This window comes from Diadema setosum, chromosome 3 (assembly GCF_964275005.1).
Source record: "Diadema setosum chromosome 3, eeDiaSeto1, whole genome shotgun sequence".
NCBI lineage: Eukaryota > Metazoa > Echinodermata > Echinoidea > Diadematoida > Diadematidae > Diadema > Diadema setosum.
The window spans coordinates 8,631,480-8,650,609 of record NC_092687.1 but is presented as its reverse complement, the minus strand read 5'-3'; the positions used below and the strand labels follow the sequence as shown (position 1 = coordinate 8,650,609).

Here is a 19,130-nt window from a genome sequence, read left to right as displayed (position 1 = left end):
TTCGATTTTCATAAAACCTTTATGCCTTCAGTCAGCTTTGACTTTGCTCATTGTACATGAGATTCCAAAATGCATATTAATGATACGGTGCTATGCACTGAGGAGATACCTCTTTGGGTGCATATTTAGCTATTTGATTTGACCACAAGTGATAAACCATTCTATACGATTTGATGGCTTCCGAAGATGTTCATATAGGCCTAGAGGGAACCGGAAATTTAAGTGGCACACAAAAATTTTTTAATGCGTTGATTCGTATAACGCACAATAATAATTGATTGCCATATCAAAACTCGAAACAATGATAGGCGTACAGGAAGGAACCGCACAGCACTGTATATCGAAACCTAATTATCATAAATCGCAGTACCACCTACTGGCACACACGAGAGCTTTAAGTCCATTAGTTTTTGTGTGATCTGACATTGAAAACAGCACATGCGTATTGTTACGTATTTACAATGATAATTTACATTGTCACGTACCGCCAAGCGGAACTTCCACAAAACACATTTCTGCACACACATTGTCATTTAAAAATAAAATGAGAAAGAAACCCAAATGAATATATAGGCCTATGTTGATTGATTAAGGAAACCCAAACCCACAGAGTAATGCGGACTGAGTGAAAGCAGCGACATTGGTAGAACACATCAGTGAAAGTTATGAATTTGTAAAGTTTTGGCGTTGAAACTGCTGGATGAGGAGACTATTAGAGGTTATGACGTACAGTGTATGTGTGGACAACAATACAAAGAAAAATCCTCAAAATTCACTTTTCTAGCATAATGATAGAGCACTTGACTAACCGCTTTCAGAAAGCAGGGGGAATGATTGAAGAGTTTGTTTGCAAAAACCGATAAGTCCATTTTTGAAGATTTTGAAATACGGTCTCTGTCATAAAGTGGAAAATAATACCTTAATGATGTATTGGTCACTACATAAAGGTACATTTTTGAAGTTATGGTCAAAAGAAACAATAAATTTCTTATTATTCTCTTTATTTTTCTTGACCTTTAATCGCAAATATATCCATTTGACAAATATGGACTTATCGGTTTTTGCGAACAAACTCTTCAATTGCTACCCTTAACTCTATATGTCAGTATCAAGTTGATGGAATGTGTAATTTTCATGAAAATGAATTTTTGTGGAATTTCCTTTATATTTTCTTGCTTACGACCTTCGTACAATAAAGAAAGAAAGAAAGAAGGAAGGAAGGAAGGAAAGAAAGAAAGAAAGAAAAAACAAAACAGAAAGCCAACAAAGAGTTGCACTCCTCATCTGATCAACAAAGAACGTTTCGGTTTCAGGGGGAATACACAGTTACGTGTGCAAAATGTTTTCTGGTATTTCTGCTTTCAAATCTTTTCTCTCTCCCCTGCCTCGGGACCCCTCCCTTCTCCCATGGACCTAGGCCCATTTGCTTCTCCCTCACTCGTTCCTCCAAGGAGGTACGGTCCCTCCAGCCCTATAAACAAGAACAACGATTAAACCTTAACAAGAGAAACCAAACCCAAAATCAAAGAGTTCAGAAAGCTATAAATGAAGTTTGCATGCATGTTCTTTCCTGTCCTGTCATCTGCACTTTTCCTTTTCTCATTAGAACGTCGACGCTTGGCCAGTAATCGGTACTGGTATGCGTATACCAGTACCGATTACTGTTCGTGTTGCAATCGACCGAAGATTAACTAACCTTGATCATATCCTGTATATAAAATTATGTAGATCCTTATAACCCCCCCCCCCCCCGCCCATCCCCGAGACGCGGGAGAGAGAGGGAAAGAGTGATCGATAGTCAGAGGGGGGGGGGGGGGGGGGGTGAGAGAGGGATAGAAAAACAAGTTGCAACACAATCATGACATCGTCCTTCCAGAGCGATACATATTCCGATTCCTCGCTGCCATAGCACAGGTAGGGGGTGTTGCAAGAAAGTTGCAATTAATTGCAACTCCCCAAAATCTATTGCAAATCCTGCAACACACACACACACACACACACACACACACGCAAACACATCCTCACACATACAATACACATACACTGTACAGGCATGCTAGCCTGGAAACGTTAAACTGCACATTACTTGAATATTATGAGACCATTCTGAGTCTGAAGCAAATAATTTTCACACAACAATAGATATAATGTACTCTTAAATGAATATCACAAGAATTGGAACAATCATCCCCCAGCATTTCCACTGATTCCCACTGATCAGTTACTAGCCATCCACTCTAAAGACAAGTCCACCTTCATATCGGACTAATGATTAAGTGAGTGCAGCAATGACAAAATTTAAGAATTTTTAAAGTATCTACACAGTTACTGCTGGAAGAGAAGACTACTACAGCGTATGGTGTCACATGCGTAGAACGATATAAGGGGAATTTAAATGAGAATTTCTCAAAATTTTATTTATTTATTGATTGATTGATTTATTTATCTATTTTTTTTTTGGGGGGGGGAACTACACATTTTTTCCGACTTGTCACTGACGTATGTTTAGGCTTTAGGGTAATATTATCCCCCCTGCCTTCTATAAAAGAGGCAAGTCAATCGTTCTTTTACTATGCGAGAAAAGTGAAAATATGCTGATTTTTTTTTTTTTATATATTTTCTTTATTCTATCGTTCTACACATGAGACATCACAAGCTGTAGTAGACTTCTCATCCGGCAGTGACTGAGCAGAAACTTAAAAAATTCATAACTTTTGAACGGATTGTCCGATTTTCCTCAAACTTTCACTGATGTGTTCTACTAATAAGCCAGTTCGGGGTTCCGGTTTGAGCATGAGCAGAAAAAGGTCATTTTGTACCGAGAGACAGGTTGGTTTTTAATTTCACTGAGATAAGCATCTGTAATGCTATGATTATTCATGAATCCTCATAAATGGTGCCTGCCGGTACATCCACCTGACAGCAAGCCTGGTATTTGGCAATGTTAACAAAAAAAGTGTGTTAATGTATTCAAAACAGCACAATGAAATAGATGCTTCCCAAAGTGTTGATAGACGAACCATTCTGGTCATTTCATCTACACAGGTTCATTCTTTGTTAGAATACGAGTTCCATAAATTGCTATGTTGGGCAAGCTGCTGCATTATGTCGCTTTGAATTGAGTGAAGTGTCTAACCAACTGAGAAAAATGAAAGGTTATTTGTACCCATGTGCACCGCACATGAGCTATCTCCGAACTGGCTTACATTACTGTATTCATTCAATCCACATGTCTATGGAGGTGGATTTGCCCTGTAAGTTACACGTCTGTGCCGTTAAATGTATTGTTCAGGAGGTTGATGCCAACCACGCTGTAAAAGGAGGCCTTGTTTCGACTCCTGCCTATATGCCTACTTCTTTCGCACCCCTTTTATTCTATTTACTGTAATTCTCATTAAATTTCTATCGTTAGTCTCTCCGATTTGGTTGATAGATATTTATACCCCTTATATTTCGAGACTGAAGTCAGAGACGAACGAAAAGTTCACCGTTAACCCTTCAGGATTCAGAATGTTAAACAAAGGTGCAAAATGTCAGTAGCATTTCACGTTAAGGCCTACTTCAATCGTCATTGGCAACATGGAAGTATACAGAGACAAATAATGCTCAAGTCTCTGCACCCCACTGCATGGGCTATAAAACAGAAAAAGAAAAAAAAAACACAAACAAACTTCTGCCCTACTTTGGAAAAAGGAAGCAAGTGACATACCATCCGAATTTGAGTTTTTGATGTTTTCATAATTCACATAATGAGCTCTTCTTCCAGGCCAAATTTCATGCAGAAACACTCATCCTACTAAGAGATATGTTAGATAAGACATCATAATAGTCCATTGACGTCAGTGTAAATGACAGACGCATTTTGCTCTTTTACGAGAAATGTCTCTTTTGTCACTTGCTTCCTTTTGCCAAAGTAGGGCAGACTTCTTTCTCTTAGTGCAGGTGGCGGTAGTTGTGTTTGGATGCATTTCTCCAGCAACGCCCGGCTCTCGTTTTGTTCTGTTCTGTTTTAGCGTATGCGATAACTTGCGTGTGTGGGTGTGGAGGCGGGGGATTATGTTTTGTTTTACCAGGGACCAGTTGAAAGAGCGCCCCCCCCCCCACACACACACACCACCACCAACACCACTCCCTGGGTGTGTTTTCGAGTAAGTTTACATTACTGGTCGGTGGGGATATAGAGCTACATAGGCCCGACCTTTGACCCCGTGGAAGCAGAGCTATGTGACCTCTGCCGCGACACGCCGAAACTGTAGACTCTTTCGCAGCCACTAGTGTTTATAAATGCTGTCAAGCGTGTACGTTATTTCAGGCTAATCATCATACTAGAAGGAAAAAAGTTGGAGGCCGTCTATTGTTTCAGGGCAAGATTTAATCACCGTCCATCAAACTACTTTGGTATCAGAAGCACTCGATTCAAGGGAAAATTTCGCAAACGTGCAGTGCAATTTCAGTGAATGAAAAAACAACAACAAATAAAAACAGAACGAAACTGAAACACGCAGTGTTTCAGTTGTTGTTTTTCTTTTTGTGTGCGAAAAGGGGCAAAAACGCCATATCCGTAGCCTTTTGGTTTTTGTTCCAATTGATAATTTTATGTCTTTCTTCAAACGCATGATACTAGATACATGCACCTTACTGTTTGCTTCATTATTGTACATGCAACATAGGCAACATCCATCATTAAAGTTTTGTTGCACCCGATCGTGCAAGACGCACGATTCATTTTCAATTTTCATGATCGATCGATCTACTTATAATCGATCAATTTATCGATCTACTTATTCCACTTGATTTATGAAGTTAAAACACCAGTGATACTATCATAGTGTACTGAATTATTCAAATTCAGTTGTTGTTTTTCTTATTGTGTGCGAAAAGGGGCAAAAACGCCATATCTGTAGCCTTTTGGTTTTTGTTTCAATTGATAATTTTATGTCTTTGTTCAAACGCATGATACTAGATACATGCATTTTACTGTGTGCTTCATTATTATGCATGCAACATAGGCAACATTCATCATCAAAGTTTTGTTGCACTCGATCGTGCAAGACGCACGATTCATTTTCAATTTTCATGATCGATCGATCTACTTACAATCGATCAATTTATCGATCTACTTATTCTACCTGATTTATGTACATTATGTAGTTAAAACACCAGTGATACTATTATAGTGTACTGAATTATTCAAATTCAGTTGTTGTTGTTTTTTTTTTTATTGTGTGCGGAAAGGGGTAAAAACGCCATATCCGTAGCCTTTTGGTTTTTGTTCCAATTGATAATTTTATGTCTTTGTTCAAACGCATGATACTAGATGCATGCACCTTACTGATTGCTTCTTATCATGCATGCAGCATAGGCAACATGCATCACTAAAATTTTGTTGCACCCGATCGTCCAAGATGCATGAGTCATTTTCAATTTTCAAGAGAAGCTTGAAATTTTCAAATGTTTACGGTTCCAAGATGTTTATTTACATAATAACAAGTCACAAACCTGTTCCAACAACTATCTGTTGGGGTATCGGAAATTAAGAATTAGTGAGACTGTAAATGATATCTATATTTTTTCTGATATTCCTCGCATTCATACTATCGTGAATTTAGTTTTGAGAATCGCTACAGTATCTTATGCCAGATTTTGTTTCTTGCGAATTTTTGATGTATATATTTCTCGAACAATTACAGTCATATTCGACGACTTTTAGTATTCATTAATTCTGAACTATTTCTTCGTATTATTCCAATTTACAAATTTCTACAAACTTCTACTGAACAAAATAATAAGTTTTGTCCTAAATTATCATATAAAGATATTTATCAGAGACTTGTAATATTTCCTGCACTTCACAAAGATAGTCTGCCATAACTGTCCGAATCCAGTAAAGCTAAACATTTTGTATCTTTCCCTCTCGCACGCGAGATGCACACACACAATAGGCAACCTTCCACTCATTCACTTGCACTCACCCACAGTACGACGCGCGTCTGTGTTCAATGGCCTCCATTTCTTCCATCGTGTTCTCCTTTGAATAATGAATAACGAACCTGCACCCGAAGCTGAGGACCAATATTTAACAGATCATCATAGTGAATACTTCACAATTGACGAATTCAATTCCGAATTTTGCCCCCAAACTGGAAATGACAGTCGATCTGTTCACAGTTTTTCCATAGATAAATACTTCAGCCTCATTCATATCAATTCACGAAGCTTGAATAAGAACTTTGAATCAATCGAAACGCTCTTAAACTCTCTTCACCATTTTGCCTTTTCCGTAATAGGAATTTCTGAAACTTGGTTGCATTATGTCTCCCCAAATATGTTTAGTATTCAAAATTATGATATGATTCGTGCAGATAGAAGGACTGGAAGAGGAGGTGGAGTAGCCTTGTATATACATAATCAACTTCGTTACAAACTCCGACCTGACTTATCCATTAATGGTGTTGAAAGTTTATTCGTCGAAATTATAAATGATAAAACTAAAAATATTATTATAGGTATTATCTATAGATCACCAAATAACGAAATAGATTTATTTCTAGACAGCATTGAAATTTTTTCAAATACAATTATTCATGAAAATAAAAGTTTGTTCTTAATGGGGGATTACAATATTGATTTACTAAGTACGACAAACCATAATTCTTCTAGATTTCATAACACATTATCATTAAGTAGTCTTTATCCTCACATTAATAAGCCTACGAGAATCTGTAACACCACGTCAACTGAGACTTTAATCGACAACATCTTCTCTAACATTATTGATAAAAACTATACTAATGGCATACTTTATTCAGATATATCTGATCATCTTCCAATATTTACCATTCACGAGCAGATTGGAAACGTTCAACCAAAACAAAAATGCTATAGAACGCGAAGAAAAGAATCTCACGAAAATATTAATTCATTAATATCTGATTTATCACGCGAACAATGGCAAGATGTGACTTCGGTCAATGACGCGAATTTATCTTACGAAATGTTTTTGCATAAATTTCTTTATTATTATAATAATCGTATTCCCTTAGTTAATGAGAACAATCGCGCAAAAACAAAACAACCATGGATTACCAAAGGGCTAATGCGTTCTATACTCACCCGTAATCGCTTATATAAAATGTCCTTACGTAAACCAACACCACAGAACAAAGCAAAATACAGAACATATCGAAATACATTAACCACATTAATCCGGGCATCTCGAAAGCGATATTATTCAGACATACTAGAATCAAATAAGGACAGTAAATCCAAACTGTGGCGAACTATCAATGACCTTATTAAGAATAAAAAGAAAGAACTCCCGACCGTTATTTCCGAAAATGACCAAGATATTAACGACCCTGAAATCATTGCAAATTGTTTTAATAAGTTCTTTACCAACATAGGCCCCAATCTCGCCTCAACAATACTTCCAAACGCTGGGAATTTTACAGATTACCTTCCAGAAAGTAATAATAATTCTTTATTCTTTACTCCCACGAATGAAAATGAAATACTGAATATTGTTCGATCTTTTAAGTCGAGTAGATCTTGTGGCCACGATGGATTAAGTATGCATTTACTAAAACAAATAATACATTTTTTAGTAACCCCCATAGTACATATTTGTAACTTATCATTATCTACTGGGATCTTCCCAAATTCTTTAAAGATTGCGAAAGTAATCCCTATTCACAAAAAAGATGATGCGTCCCAAATAAAGAATTATCGTCCAATTTCATTATTGCCCGTCATTTCCAAAATCCTTGAAAAGATTGCACATAAACGTTTGTATAAGTTTCTGGTTGATAACCACATTTTAAATCCTAACCAATTTGGCTTTCGCAAAGGTTTTTCTACAGATTTTGCAATCATTCAAACTTGTGACAAAATTATCGATTCTATTGCGAACAAACAGCACGTGATAGGAGTTTTTATGGACCTGAGCAAGGCCTTTGATACAATAGACCATGGAATTTTATTAAAAAAGCTACATAATTATGGCATAAGAGGAATAGTTCTTTCCTGGTTCCGAGATTATTTATCCCAACGTCAGCAATACGTAGCATTTCATTCAAGTACCTCGCTTAAGTCATATATTACTTGCGGTGTACCACAGGGATCCATTTTAGGACCTCTACTTTTTCTTATATATATCAACGATATCATAAATTCCTCAACCCTTCTCACCTATGTATTATTCGCGGACGATACCAGTGTCTTCTACTCTCACAACTGTTTAAACACACTAGTTGATATACTTAATTCTGAGCTTGCAAAAATTTCTACATGGTTTAAATGCAATAAATTATCACTAAATATAGATAAAACGTGTTTTATAAACTTCAATACTTCACATTTGCAACCGATAATGCCTAATAACATTATTATTGATGGTATGCCCATTATTGGAAAAAAATCAACCAAGTTCTTAGGGGTAACCCTTGACTCCAACTTAAATTGGAATAACCACATTGACAATATAACCACATTAATATCCAAAGCCATTGGAATACTTCGGAGATTAAAATATTCTGTAACGGAAAAAGTACTCATTATGTTATACAATGCATTAATCTTACCGTACATTAATTATTGTAATGTTGTCTGGGGAAACTGTAATAAAACCAAAGTAAATGTTATTTTTCTTTTACAGAAAAAGGCAATAAGAATATGTACCAACTCACATTATCTAGAACATACTGATCCATTATTCCTTAGACTAAAAGTTCTTAAAGTTGACGATATACACAAATTTCAAACAGCAATATTTATGTTCAAATACACGCAAAATCTACTCCCACTCTTCCACAACGCATTTTCCCTTAACAGGGATGTCCATGCTTACCCCACGCGCCATCGTAATGATTTCCATTTGAATAACCCTAAACTCCTATTAGCTCAAAAATCAATTCGGCATAACGGGCCTGATATTTGGAATTCACTCCCTCTCCACATAAAACAGTGCACTTCTCTCTATTCCTTTAAGGCAAATACAAAGAAATATTTCTTGGCACAATATCATACGGTACAGTAATCATTAAACATGTACCTCTTATACTCAACAACAAGGCAATATTTGGTCCACCCCCTTTTCCTTTTCTTTTACTTTGCTGCTTGACCCTTCGCCCATATTATAACATATCCAATCATTTTCTTAGAAGTGCTGACCATCAACACTTTCGCGCTTCATCACCTGCACACGCACTCACAGGCACCACTCCTGTTTAGCAAGTAATTGTATAAAACTGGATTTACGCGCACTTTAACATGGCCCATCTGTATTAGTGTTCAAGTACTACAATAAAAAATGGTAATTTAACTCCGGCTGTCCGTCTGTTCAAGCACGGCTTATAACGGCGGCCCTCTGCATCATATGTATATATTATATATTGTACTGTGAATTAAGTCATTATTGGCCATATAAACATTTTGAATGTTATTTAACGTTTCATTTGTCTTTACATACAAAATATGACTTACTATGTAATATGTCAATAATTTTCAGAATTGTATTTGTGTAATTGAACCTGCCTTTGTTATTTTTGTTATTCTGAAAGAAAATATGAAATGCAGAAAATAAAATCTTTTCAAACTTTCAGTGAAATCTAGAAAAAAAAAAAAAAACAAAAACAAAAACCGGACAATAATTCTGCTCATAAGTTACGCTTTGGTATAGTACAGAGCAATGAGGGACAAGCTAGAGTTACCAGACAAAACAGCGAAAATTTGATCCTAATCGTATAAGAAACAATTAATAAGGAAGTTATACGCACTCTAGAAGTTGCGGTGATTTTAAGTAATATTTACCCAATTTTCATCATTTTTTTTTACTATAAATTTTGCAATGTAGCTTATGTAATTACTTATTTTTTTTCGGAGGGGGGGGGGGGGGGGGTTGAATTACGTTTACCTGGCACGGAATATCGTTTAATATAGTAAATTGAAAAAAAAAAAAATCCTCCCGTGAAGTTACGTGAGCATCAAAGTTAAATTCTTCTCGCTCAAATGACATACCTCCTGATTATTATACTATAATGATATAGCGGCCTTTCAGGCTAACGTGACACAGAGCACTTTCAAAAGTAAATCTTAAACCTGCAGATTAGAATTATAATGATGTATTATTATCAGAACCAGTTTCTGTATTATCCCTTTTGCAAATATAAAGAAAATCCCCCCCCCCCAAAAAAAAAAAAAATCACTTTTCTATCATTATGAAAGAGCATTTGACTAATCGCTTTCAGAAAGCAGGAAAAAATAACTGCTACCCTTACATAAGTATGTCAGTATCAAGTTGATGGAATGTGTAATTTTTATGAAAAATGGATTCAAAATGTTTCGCTTTCTTTTTTTTTCACAATGCAGTGAATAAATTCACATACATGGTCGTATAGGAGAAATCTGAATCGATGTCAAAAACTTCATCTTAGTTGTTTTTATTGTTGTTCTCTTCCCCCCTTCTGTTCATCTCACAGACTTATCACCATGGCAACAACCGTTGTGATGCAACAGCCAATCGCCGGCCAGGTGATTCAGGTAAGTTGTTCAGGCCTGCGGTGTCCCTAGCGATAACCCTGGACGTGGACGTCGAGGTAATACAACTGCGCTTGATCCAGGTTATCCAGCACGTCCAACGCCAGAATGACGAACGCGTCTTCCTAGGATTTCACGTCCCAATGTGCTCTATAATATTCATGATGTAGCAATCTTTGCACATGCGCACTACCTTTACCAAAAAACTCCCGTTGCTAATGAATATACATCATGTACATGAATGGTGCTCGAGCATCGGAATAGCATGGCTGTATGAACTGGGAGGCTATATGTATGCGTAGCAAAACATGATTTATGCACTGACATAGCAACGCACCTGGCTCATTGCACAACGCAATGAAGACGCAACCCGCTGGAGGGGAAGTGGCCATGACGTCATAGCAGTACGTCGTGAACGGCGTGCACGAAATGGGTGATAACACCGCGGAGATAACGAATGGACTGCAGCAATTTGGAATCGCTCTTTTACGAGAAAGGCGTCCACGTCCACACAATCGAAAAGTTCCAGTTGTCAATGCAGACATTCGCTATTCTTTAACTTTGTTTACTCTGCCCAAGGAGGCATTATGACGCAGTATGCCTATAATGTTCGTAAAACGTGCAGCTGCTTTTTGCACCATGGGTAGATAGATATGTGGATAAAGTGTCTTCCTTAGATATACAGATGCTTTAATAGTTCTTTTTATACTTAAAGGAAAGGCCTATCCCGATATTGTGCTGCTTTGCATGAAGACGGAAAAGGCAGATAATAATCATTATAGTAGATCAATGATTTCTTTTTGGAGAAATCAGACAGTACCCTGATACACTAAAAGGTTATGAGGTGAAATCTAGGGAGTAAGAAAATTGGCAACTCCGTGTGACTAGGGATGTAAGAGACCCTGGTGTGACGTACACCTACGTGTTGAGCAGCTCTCCGTAACTTTTCTACACAAAACCATCACTAATTTTTATGTTCATGAAATATTTGAGGGAAGACGGAACTGTCTGGGAGGACATGTGATTGTAAAAGCGTTTTATTCTAATTATACATGTACCAAGAACAGGTGGGAACAAAATGTTTCTCTTGAGAAAAATCAAACTTTGGTTTTCAGACAGAATAGATCGCTGCTCAACATCTATGTCACTCAAAATTGCCATCTTGTCTTGCTTTCTAAACTGTAACAGTCAGTTCATAACTTTTTTTGGTGTGTCCGTTTTCCCGATTTTTCACTGGTCTTATACTTCTGATTTCCCTCTTTTCATTTATATACCATGTAACTTCAAAGGATCGTATTGGTTGAGATGAGGATTCAGCTTAGAAACCACCTAAAATTCTAGGCCTAACAGGAATTTAAAACTTATTTGGTGAAAATCGGTTTTGAAATGGCTGAGATATCCCCAAACAAAGTAAAACAATGCAATCCTAATAAAAGCCAGGTCACACCAGTTCCTTTATTAGGATCGCTTTGTTCTCGATATCTCGGCTATTTCAAAACCAGTTTTCACCAAATAAACTTTGAAATCCTTTTGGAATTGTATGCTTTTTCATAATTATTTCATAAGAGGTTTGTCTTTATCTCTCACAACGAAGGATGAAAACCTAAAGACCCATCTCAACCAAAACTATACCATGTCTTTATCATCAGGAATGAATCCCCTCTTACTGTGTAATTTGCGTCGTTGTTTTACCTCATTTTCCCTCCCCCTTTCTTTTTTCGAACTGGCAGATGACCACGACGTCGAACCCGCTGATGCCCCGCGGCGTCCCTCGTGATTGGAGTTCGAGTCTTTTTGACTGCTTCAGCGACATCCCCGTGTGTAAGTACACTACTACTGCTGCCGCTAAAACTGTACAATATTATTACTGTGATACGTGAAAGAAAATGGGAAAGGATAAACTTTCATCGCTTATTAAACAATTATATGATATGTATCCTGGATATCAATTATAGTTGGACTGAAGCTTAAACACTTAGAAATGCAAAACGGATACTGGGGGTACTGGGTAAATGTGCGATGATTAATTTCATTGTTGTCTGATAGTTTGTCGATCACTAAAATTGTGGTACATTAAATGCATATTTACTACAACTTATTCACTGATATTTTTGTAAGCGTGTCATTACCTGTCATATGCAGAGTAGGACTATGGAACTGGTACACAGTCATGGTCTACCAACCTTCGTAATAACGTCTCAAAATTAGTGTTCGGATTATTAACGAACCCGCTTTCATTTTCGGATAATTTTTGTAGGAGACTTGAGTGTTTCGGAATAAATCTTCGGAATAACCAACCTTATTCTATTCTCGGATTAACGAACGTTGGGAATAAAGAACATCATTCGTTTTCACAGCCAGCCATGCTGAAACCATTTTGAAGGGCCCTATGCTGTTTGATGCACGTCACGATTTGACACCAACGAATTATACAGCCCACGAGTCATACAGCTCATGAGTTCGACACTAGGCAAACAAGGCCCACGATACCGACACGTTAAGCCCCGTGTTATGATGTAGAACTCGTGAACCTTTTGTCTATTGTCGAACTCATGGGCGATATGACTCGAGGGCTGTATGACTCGTGGGCTGTATGACTTGTGGGCTGTATGACTTGTGGGCTGTATGACTCAAGGGTTGTATGACTCGTGGGCTGTATGACTTGTGGGCTGTATGACTCAAGGTTTGTATGACTCGTGGGCTATATGACTCGTGGACTATATGACTCGTGGGCTGTATGACTCGAGGGTTGTATGACTCGTGGGCTATATGACTCGTGGGCTATATGACTCGTGGGCTGTATGTCTCGAGGGTTGTATGACTCGTGGGCTATATGACTCGTGGGTGTCGGTTTCGTGGGATATGACCCCATGCTAATTACCCTGACTGTCGTGAGCACAGACTTGGAGACGAAACCGCACTTTTGTAGGTTTTGTGAATACAAAGATATTCAAATTCATGAAATATTTTCCTTCGATGTGTCGAGGTTCATGAATTTGAATAATCCCTGCTGCATGCTATAAGGATTAGAACCAACACTTGCTGTCGGGCGGAAGCTCGGTCAATGTCGGTGGTCTAGTGGCGATGACGCCTGTCCGGTGATTGGAGGTCGTAGGTTCGAATCCTGCTCGAGTACGTACGCCAATGATATCTTTTATCATGCCTACTACTAAAACACTGATCAATTCAGTGATTATTTACATCTATGTTTATAGGGCCATTTTCCAATCAGTTGCAATGCAAAGACATTGTATGCAATCTTAGTGAGTAAATATGACTATTCTTAAGAGCCGGTAGAAACTCTTTCCTCTGACAGGATAATTTAGAAATAAATGATTCAGTTAGTTACTTCAGCAAACGAAATTGCTAGGGGGTTCCACCTCCCTGATTCGCCCAACAGCCGTCAGTGCGAACTTTAGCCCGACTCCAACTTTCCCGACCAACAGTTGCCAACTTGCTGAATAAGCATTACGCCAGTGTTGTTAATGATTATCAATGTTACAAGTCAAGCTTGTTATATAGCGCCACCTCTCGGTGACTGTAGGGTTACTGTCTGCTACACACTGCTGGGTATCTGGTCTGAAGCTGGGTTCCATTAAATGCCTTCAAGGTGACTGTTTACTCGGAAACTCGATTTGTGTCTGCTTCTCATTTACGTGGTGGCAGCTCTGGAAACGTTACCTACTCCTGAGGATTTGTTTTCACCTGCACAAGCAGACGTTAAGCTTGCTGAGCTCCAAATCGGCCAACGATCCAGAGTTGGTGTAAGTTCCTTGTTTTTCTCTTACATTACGGTCCCACCTATAGGCTTTAGTGATGGCCTCAGCTCCAAGAGCACCCAAGCAATGGTGTCTCACCAAACGTGAAACAGTCAATTCATTCGAAAATTGGCGACAAAACTTAGTGTACACTCTCACCCTAGACTCAAATTTTGCGCCGTTCCTAGATGATGATTGCTCATGGGCTCAAAAATCTAAATCTTGCCCACTCCGTGGCTTTGTTGATGACCCAGAAAGCGTCCCGACTGGGTCTCGAAAATCAGCACACCAGAAAGCCAGTATGCTTGAGCTTATGCTCGGACAGATCGCTAATTATTGTCCCATTATCTCACGCAATTCCATAGTCAAGACTTCCACCTCCCTCAACGATATTTGGGGGAAGATCAGGCTTCATTATGGGTTTCAAAGTACCGGCGCTCACTTTCTTGATTTCAGTGACATCAAACTAGAGCCGGATGAGCGTCCTGAGGACCTCTACCAAAGGGTGGTGGCCTTTATCGAAGACAACCTGCTCACATCCGCAGGTGGCATAACTCACCATGGTAAGCGTGTTAGCGAAGATGAGGAGCTTACTCCCACGTTGGAAAACCTTATCGTCCTCACTTGGCTCCAACTCATTCATTCAGATCTTCCTCGCCTGGTCAAGCAGCGCTACGGGACAGAATTGCGCTCTCGTACCCTAGCTTCACTGAAACCCGAAATCTCTCAGGCATTAGATAGTCTTTTGGATGAAATCCACACCACAGAGAGTTCTCGTGCTATGCGCACCCTGACCTCCCCTTCCCCGCGCCCTGTAGGCCTACGCCCCCAGCGTGCTCCAATGCCCCGCAGTCGCCGCAATCTGCAGACTCGCACCCCCCAGCGCAACAGTAAATACTGTCCTCTCTGTCGTGAAGCGCGCCGGCCAGACACTCATTATTTAAGTGAGTGTACGTACTTACCCGAAGCAGACAGGCGATTCATTGCTAAGGCCCGCCAGGTTGCACATATTTTAGAGTCTGATGATGAGATTGATGATTTGTGCCAAGTTGAACAGGTCCACCTGTCTGAGCCTGTCCCTCTGAAGGATGATACGGCTACCAGCGACTCTTCATCGGCCCTCAGAGTCCAGGTCCGTCAGTCTCCATATTTTGATGCGTTTTGCGGGCACCAGGTCGTTCGCATCACTGTCGACAGTGGTGCTACTGGTAACATGATCAGAGCTTCTACTGTCCAGTCCCTCCAGGGTGTCATAAAACCCAGCTCGCAGTCTGCTCATCAAGCCGATGGGTCTTCCCCCCTTGATGTTGTTGGGGAGACCACTCTGTCCTTCACTCGTGACGGCAAGTCATTCGTGTTTGAGGGTTTGGTCATTGATAATCTTGATGTAGAAGTACTCGCAGGTACCCCATTCATGGAGCACAATGATGTGTCGGTTCGTCCTGCTAAACGCCAGGTGTGTGTGGGTGATGACATGATCATTTCATATGGTTCTCGCAGGCCTTCGGACAATGTGACACATGCAGTTCGCCGTGCTCATGTCCTTCGTGCCCCATCTCAGTCTACTGTGCTTTTGCCTGGTGAATTCGTCGAGCTGTCAGTTCCTGATGAGCTACTGTCTCATGACACACTTGCCCTTGAGCCCAGGATTGTCCCTCAGAAAGGTGTTCCCCCAACTGATCCATCTTGGCCTGAACCGTGCATGGTCTCCAGTGTAGCAGGCAAAGTGCGTATCCCTAATCTTACGCCTCAACCCCGCCTGATCCGTAAACATGAACATTTCTGCCAGGTCCGTCCGGTCTACGTTCCTTCAGAGCCTCAGTCTGATGACCTCCCCCGTGTACCCGATAGGCCCGTGCCCAGTGGTGTCTCACGTGATACTGAGCATCGTTTTTCTGACCCAATATTGCTCGATCCTGATTGCATTATCCCCATTGGTACGAAACATGACTTTCAGTCTCTCCATGCGGAGTTCGATGATGTTTTTGACCCTGCCTTCACTGGGTATAATGGTGCTGTTGGCCCGTTTGAGGCCGTTGTCAACATGGGCCCGGTTCAGCCTCCCCAACGCAAGGGTCGCTTGCCACTTTACTCCCGTAACTCTTTGGTTGATCTCCAAGAGAAATTCGATGAACTAGAACAACAGGGTGTCTTTGCTCGCCCAGAAGATGTGGGCATCTCTGTTGAGTACCTGAATCCATCCTTCCTTGTGAAGAAGGCCAACGGCGGCTTCCGCCTTGTTACAGCTTTTGCCGATGTAGGCCGTTATGCCAAGCCTCAGCCCTCCCTTATGCCTGATGTTGATTCCACCCTCAGAAAAATTGGTCAATGGAAACATCTCATTGCCACAGATCTCACCAATGCTTTTTATCAAATTCCCCTGTCCAAGGCCTCGATGAAGTATTGTGGTGTTGCAACCCCCTATCGTGGAGTCCGTGTGTATACACGCTGTGCCATGGGCATGCCAGGCTCAGAAACTGCTCTTGAAGAGCTGATGTGTCGCGTGCTTGGGGATCTACTTGTGGAAGGTATTGTTGTGAAACTTGCAGACGACTTGTTCATTGGTGGTGATACCCCCGAGGAGCTCCTCCAGAATTGGTCACGTGTCCTGCATGCCCTCCGAAAGTCAGGCCTTCATCTTTCAGCCCGTAAGACTGTGATTTGCCCAAAGTCTACCACGGTCCTGGGCTGGATCTGGTCCCAAGGGACCCTACAAGCGAGCCCTCATCGCATTGCGGCGCTTGCCTCATGCCCCCCTCCTACTACTGTGAAAGGAATGCGTTCCTTCATTGGGGCATATAAGATGCTCGCCCGTGTTCTCCCACATTGCGCTATCTTCCTCACACCACTGGACGCCGCAATTGCTGGTGGTCAGTCGAGTGATCGCATTGATTGGTCCGATGACCTGCGTTCATTTTTCAAGACCGCTCAGGAAGCCTTAGCCTCCCCCCGTGCCATTACCCTTCCCCGACCATCCGACCAGCTTTGGATTGTTACTGATGGTGCTGTCAAAGATCATGGTATTGGTGCCACATTGTACATAACACGACAAGGAAAGCCACAGGTAGCTGGTTTCTTTAGCTCCAAACTTCGTGATCGGCAGGTTACTTGGCTCCCATGTGAGATAGAGGCCCTTTCTATTGCAGCATCCTGCAAGTATTTCAGCCCGTACATTGTGCAGTCCAAGCACCGGCCATGCATTCTCACAGATAGCAAGCCCTGTGTACAGGCTTTTGAAAAACTCTGTCGTGGTGAGTTCTCTGCCAGCCCACGTGTGTCAACCTTCCTGTCCACAGTTAGCCGGTTCCAATGTGCCGTGCTCCATCTGGCTGGATCTGCCAATGTTCCGTCAGATTTTGCTAGCAGGAATGCCCCAGAGTGCACTGATTCCTCTTGTCAGGTATGCCTCTTCATTCGTCAGACAGAGGATTCTGTTGTTCACAGAGTGTCCCCTACGGACGTGCTCACAGGGAAGCAGAAGTTACCCTTCACTTCCCGTCCAGCGTGGGTCAGCATACAATCTGAGTGCCCAGACTTGCGACGCACTCATGCTCACCTTCTCCAGGGCACCCGACCTTCTAAGAAACTGACCAATATCAAAGACGTCAAACGCTATCTCCGTGTTGCTACCATAGCTAGAGATGGGCTGTTGGTTGTCCGCCGTGAACAGGCTCTCCTGTCACCTCGCGAGTGCATCATCATCCCCCGTAGCGTTCTTGATGGCCTGCTTACTTCACTCCATCTCCAACTTGATCATCCCACCCACCACCAACTCAAGACCGTTGTCAACCGGCATTTTTTTGCCTTGGACATGGACTCTGCCATCACACGTGTCACCGACACTTGCCATCAGTGTGCATCCCTGCGGAATGCTCCACACACGGTTGTCCCTCAGACCACTGGCGATCCCCCCGCAGCCGTGGGTACATCGTTCGCCGCTGATGTCATCAAGCGCTCGAAACAACTGATTTTACTTCTCCGCGAATGTGTCACTTCCTACACCGCCACGTGTTTCCTTCCAGATGAGCGCAGAGATACTCTTCGCGATACCTTGATCCGTCTCTGTGTGGAACTTCGCCCGCTCGATGGGCCCCCTGCTGTCATCCGCACCGACCCCGCCCCTGGTTTCGCCTCCTTACAAGATGATGCCCTGCTCGCCCAGTTTCACCTTTCCATTGAAGTAGGTCATGCCAAAAATCCCAATAAGAACCCGGTTGCTGAGAAGGCCATTCGTGAACTCGAAGATGAAATCCTGCGGCATGAGCCCTCCGGAGGACCACTGACATCCTTGTCCCTGTCCCTCGCCACTGCCCGACTCAATAGCCGTCTTCGCTCGCGTGGCCTTTCTGCACGTGAAATGTGGACTCAGCGTGACCAATTCACGCACAGCCAAATTCCACTGTCGGATGCAGACCTCATCTCTTCACAACATGAACAGCGCCTTTCGAACCATCCCCACAGCGAGCGTTCCAAGGCTCCCTCCCGCATCCTCCCCAATGATGACCCTCTCGCAGTTGGGGACCTTGTTTATCTCCGGTCAGATCGCAGCAAGTCCTCCGCACGCCCTCGATACCTTGTAACATCAATAGATGGCAAGTGGTGTAACATTCGCAAATTCATTGGCTCTCAGCTCAGAAAATCGTCATATCGTGTGAAGACATCGCAATGCATGAGGGTCCCTGTTCCCCTTGTGGCTCCTCCCCAGCACCAGATGTCCGACGAAGATGAGACAGACTTGCTTTCCCCAGATGACGAGCGAGATTTGCTCCCCCCGGACACCTGCAGAGACATTCCACAGGAACTCTCATTGCCTCCTGGGCCAGATGTCCCGTGTGTCCC

General features: G+C 41.5%; 1 protein-coding gene across 1 annotated transcript in view; it reads left to right on the top strand.

Annotated features, from left to right (window-relative positions):
• LOC140247000 (cornifelin-like) overlaps positions 1-19,130 on the top strand; it is a 40,874-nt gene that overhangs the window by 11,964 nt on the left and 9,780 nt on the right. The window contains exons 2-3 of the mRNA XM_072326305.1: positions 10,476-10,536; positions 12,264-12,354. Coding sequence (XP_072182406.1) covers positions 10,486-10,536; positions 12,264-12,354 — 142 coding nt within the window. The 5' untranslated portion in view covers positions 10,476-10,485. The remainder of the gene's footprint in view (positions 1-10,475; positions 10,537-12,263; positions 12,355-19,130) is intronic.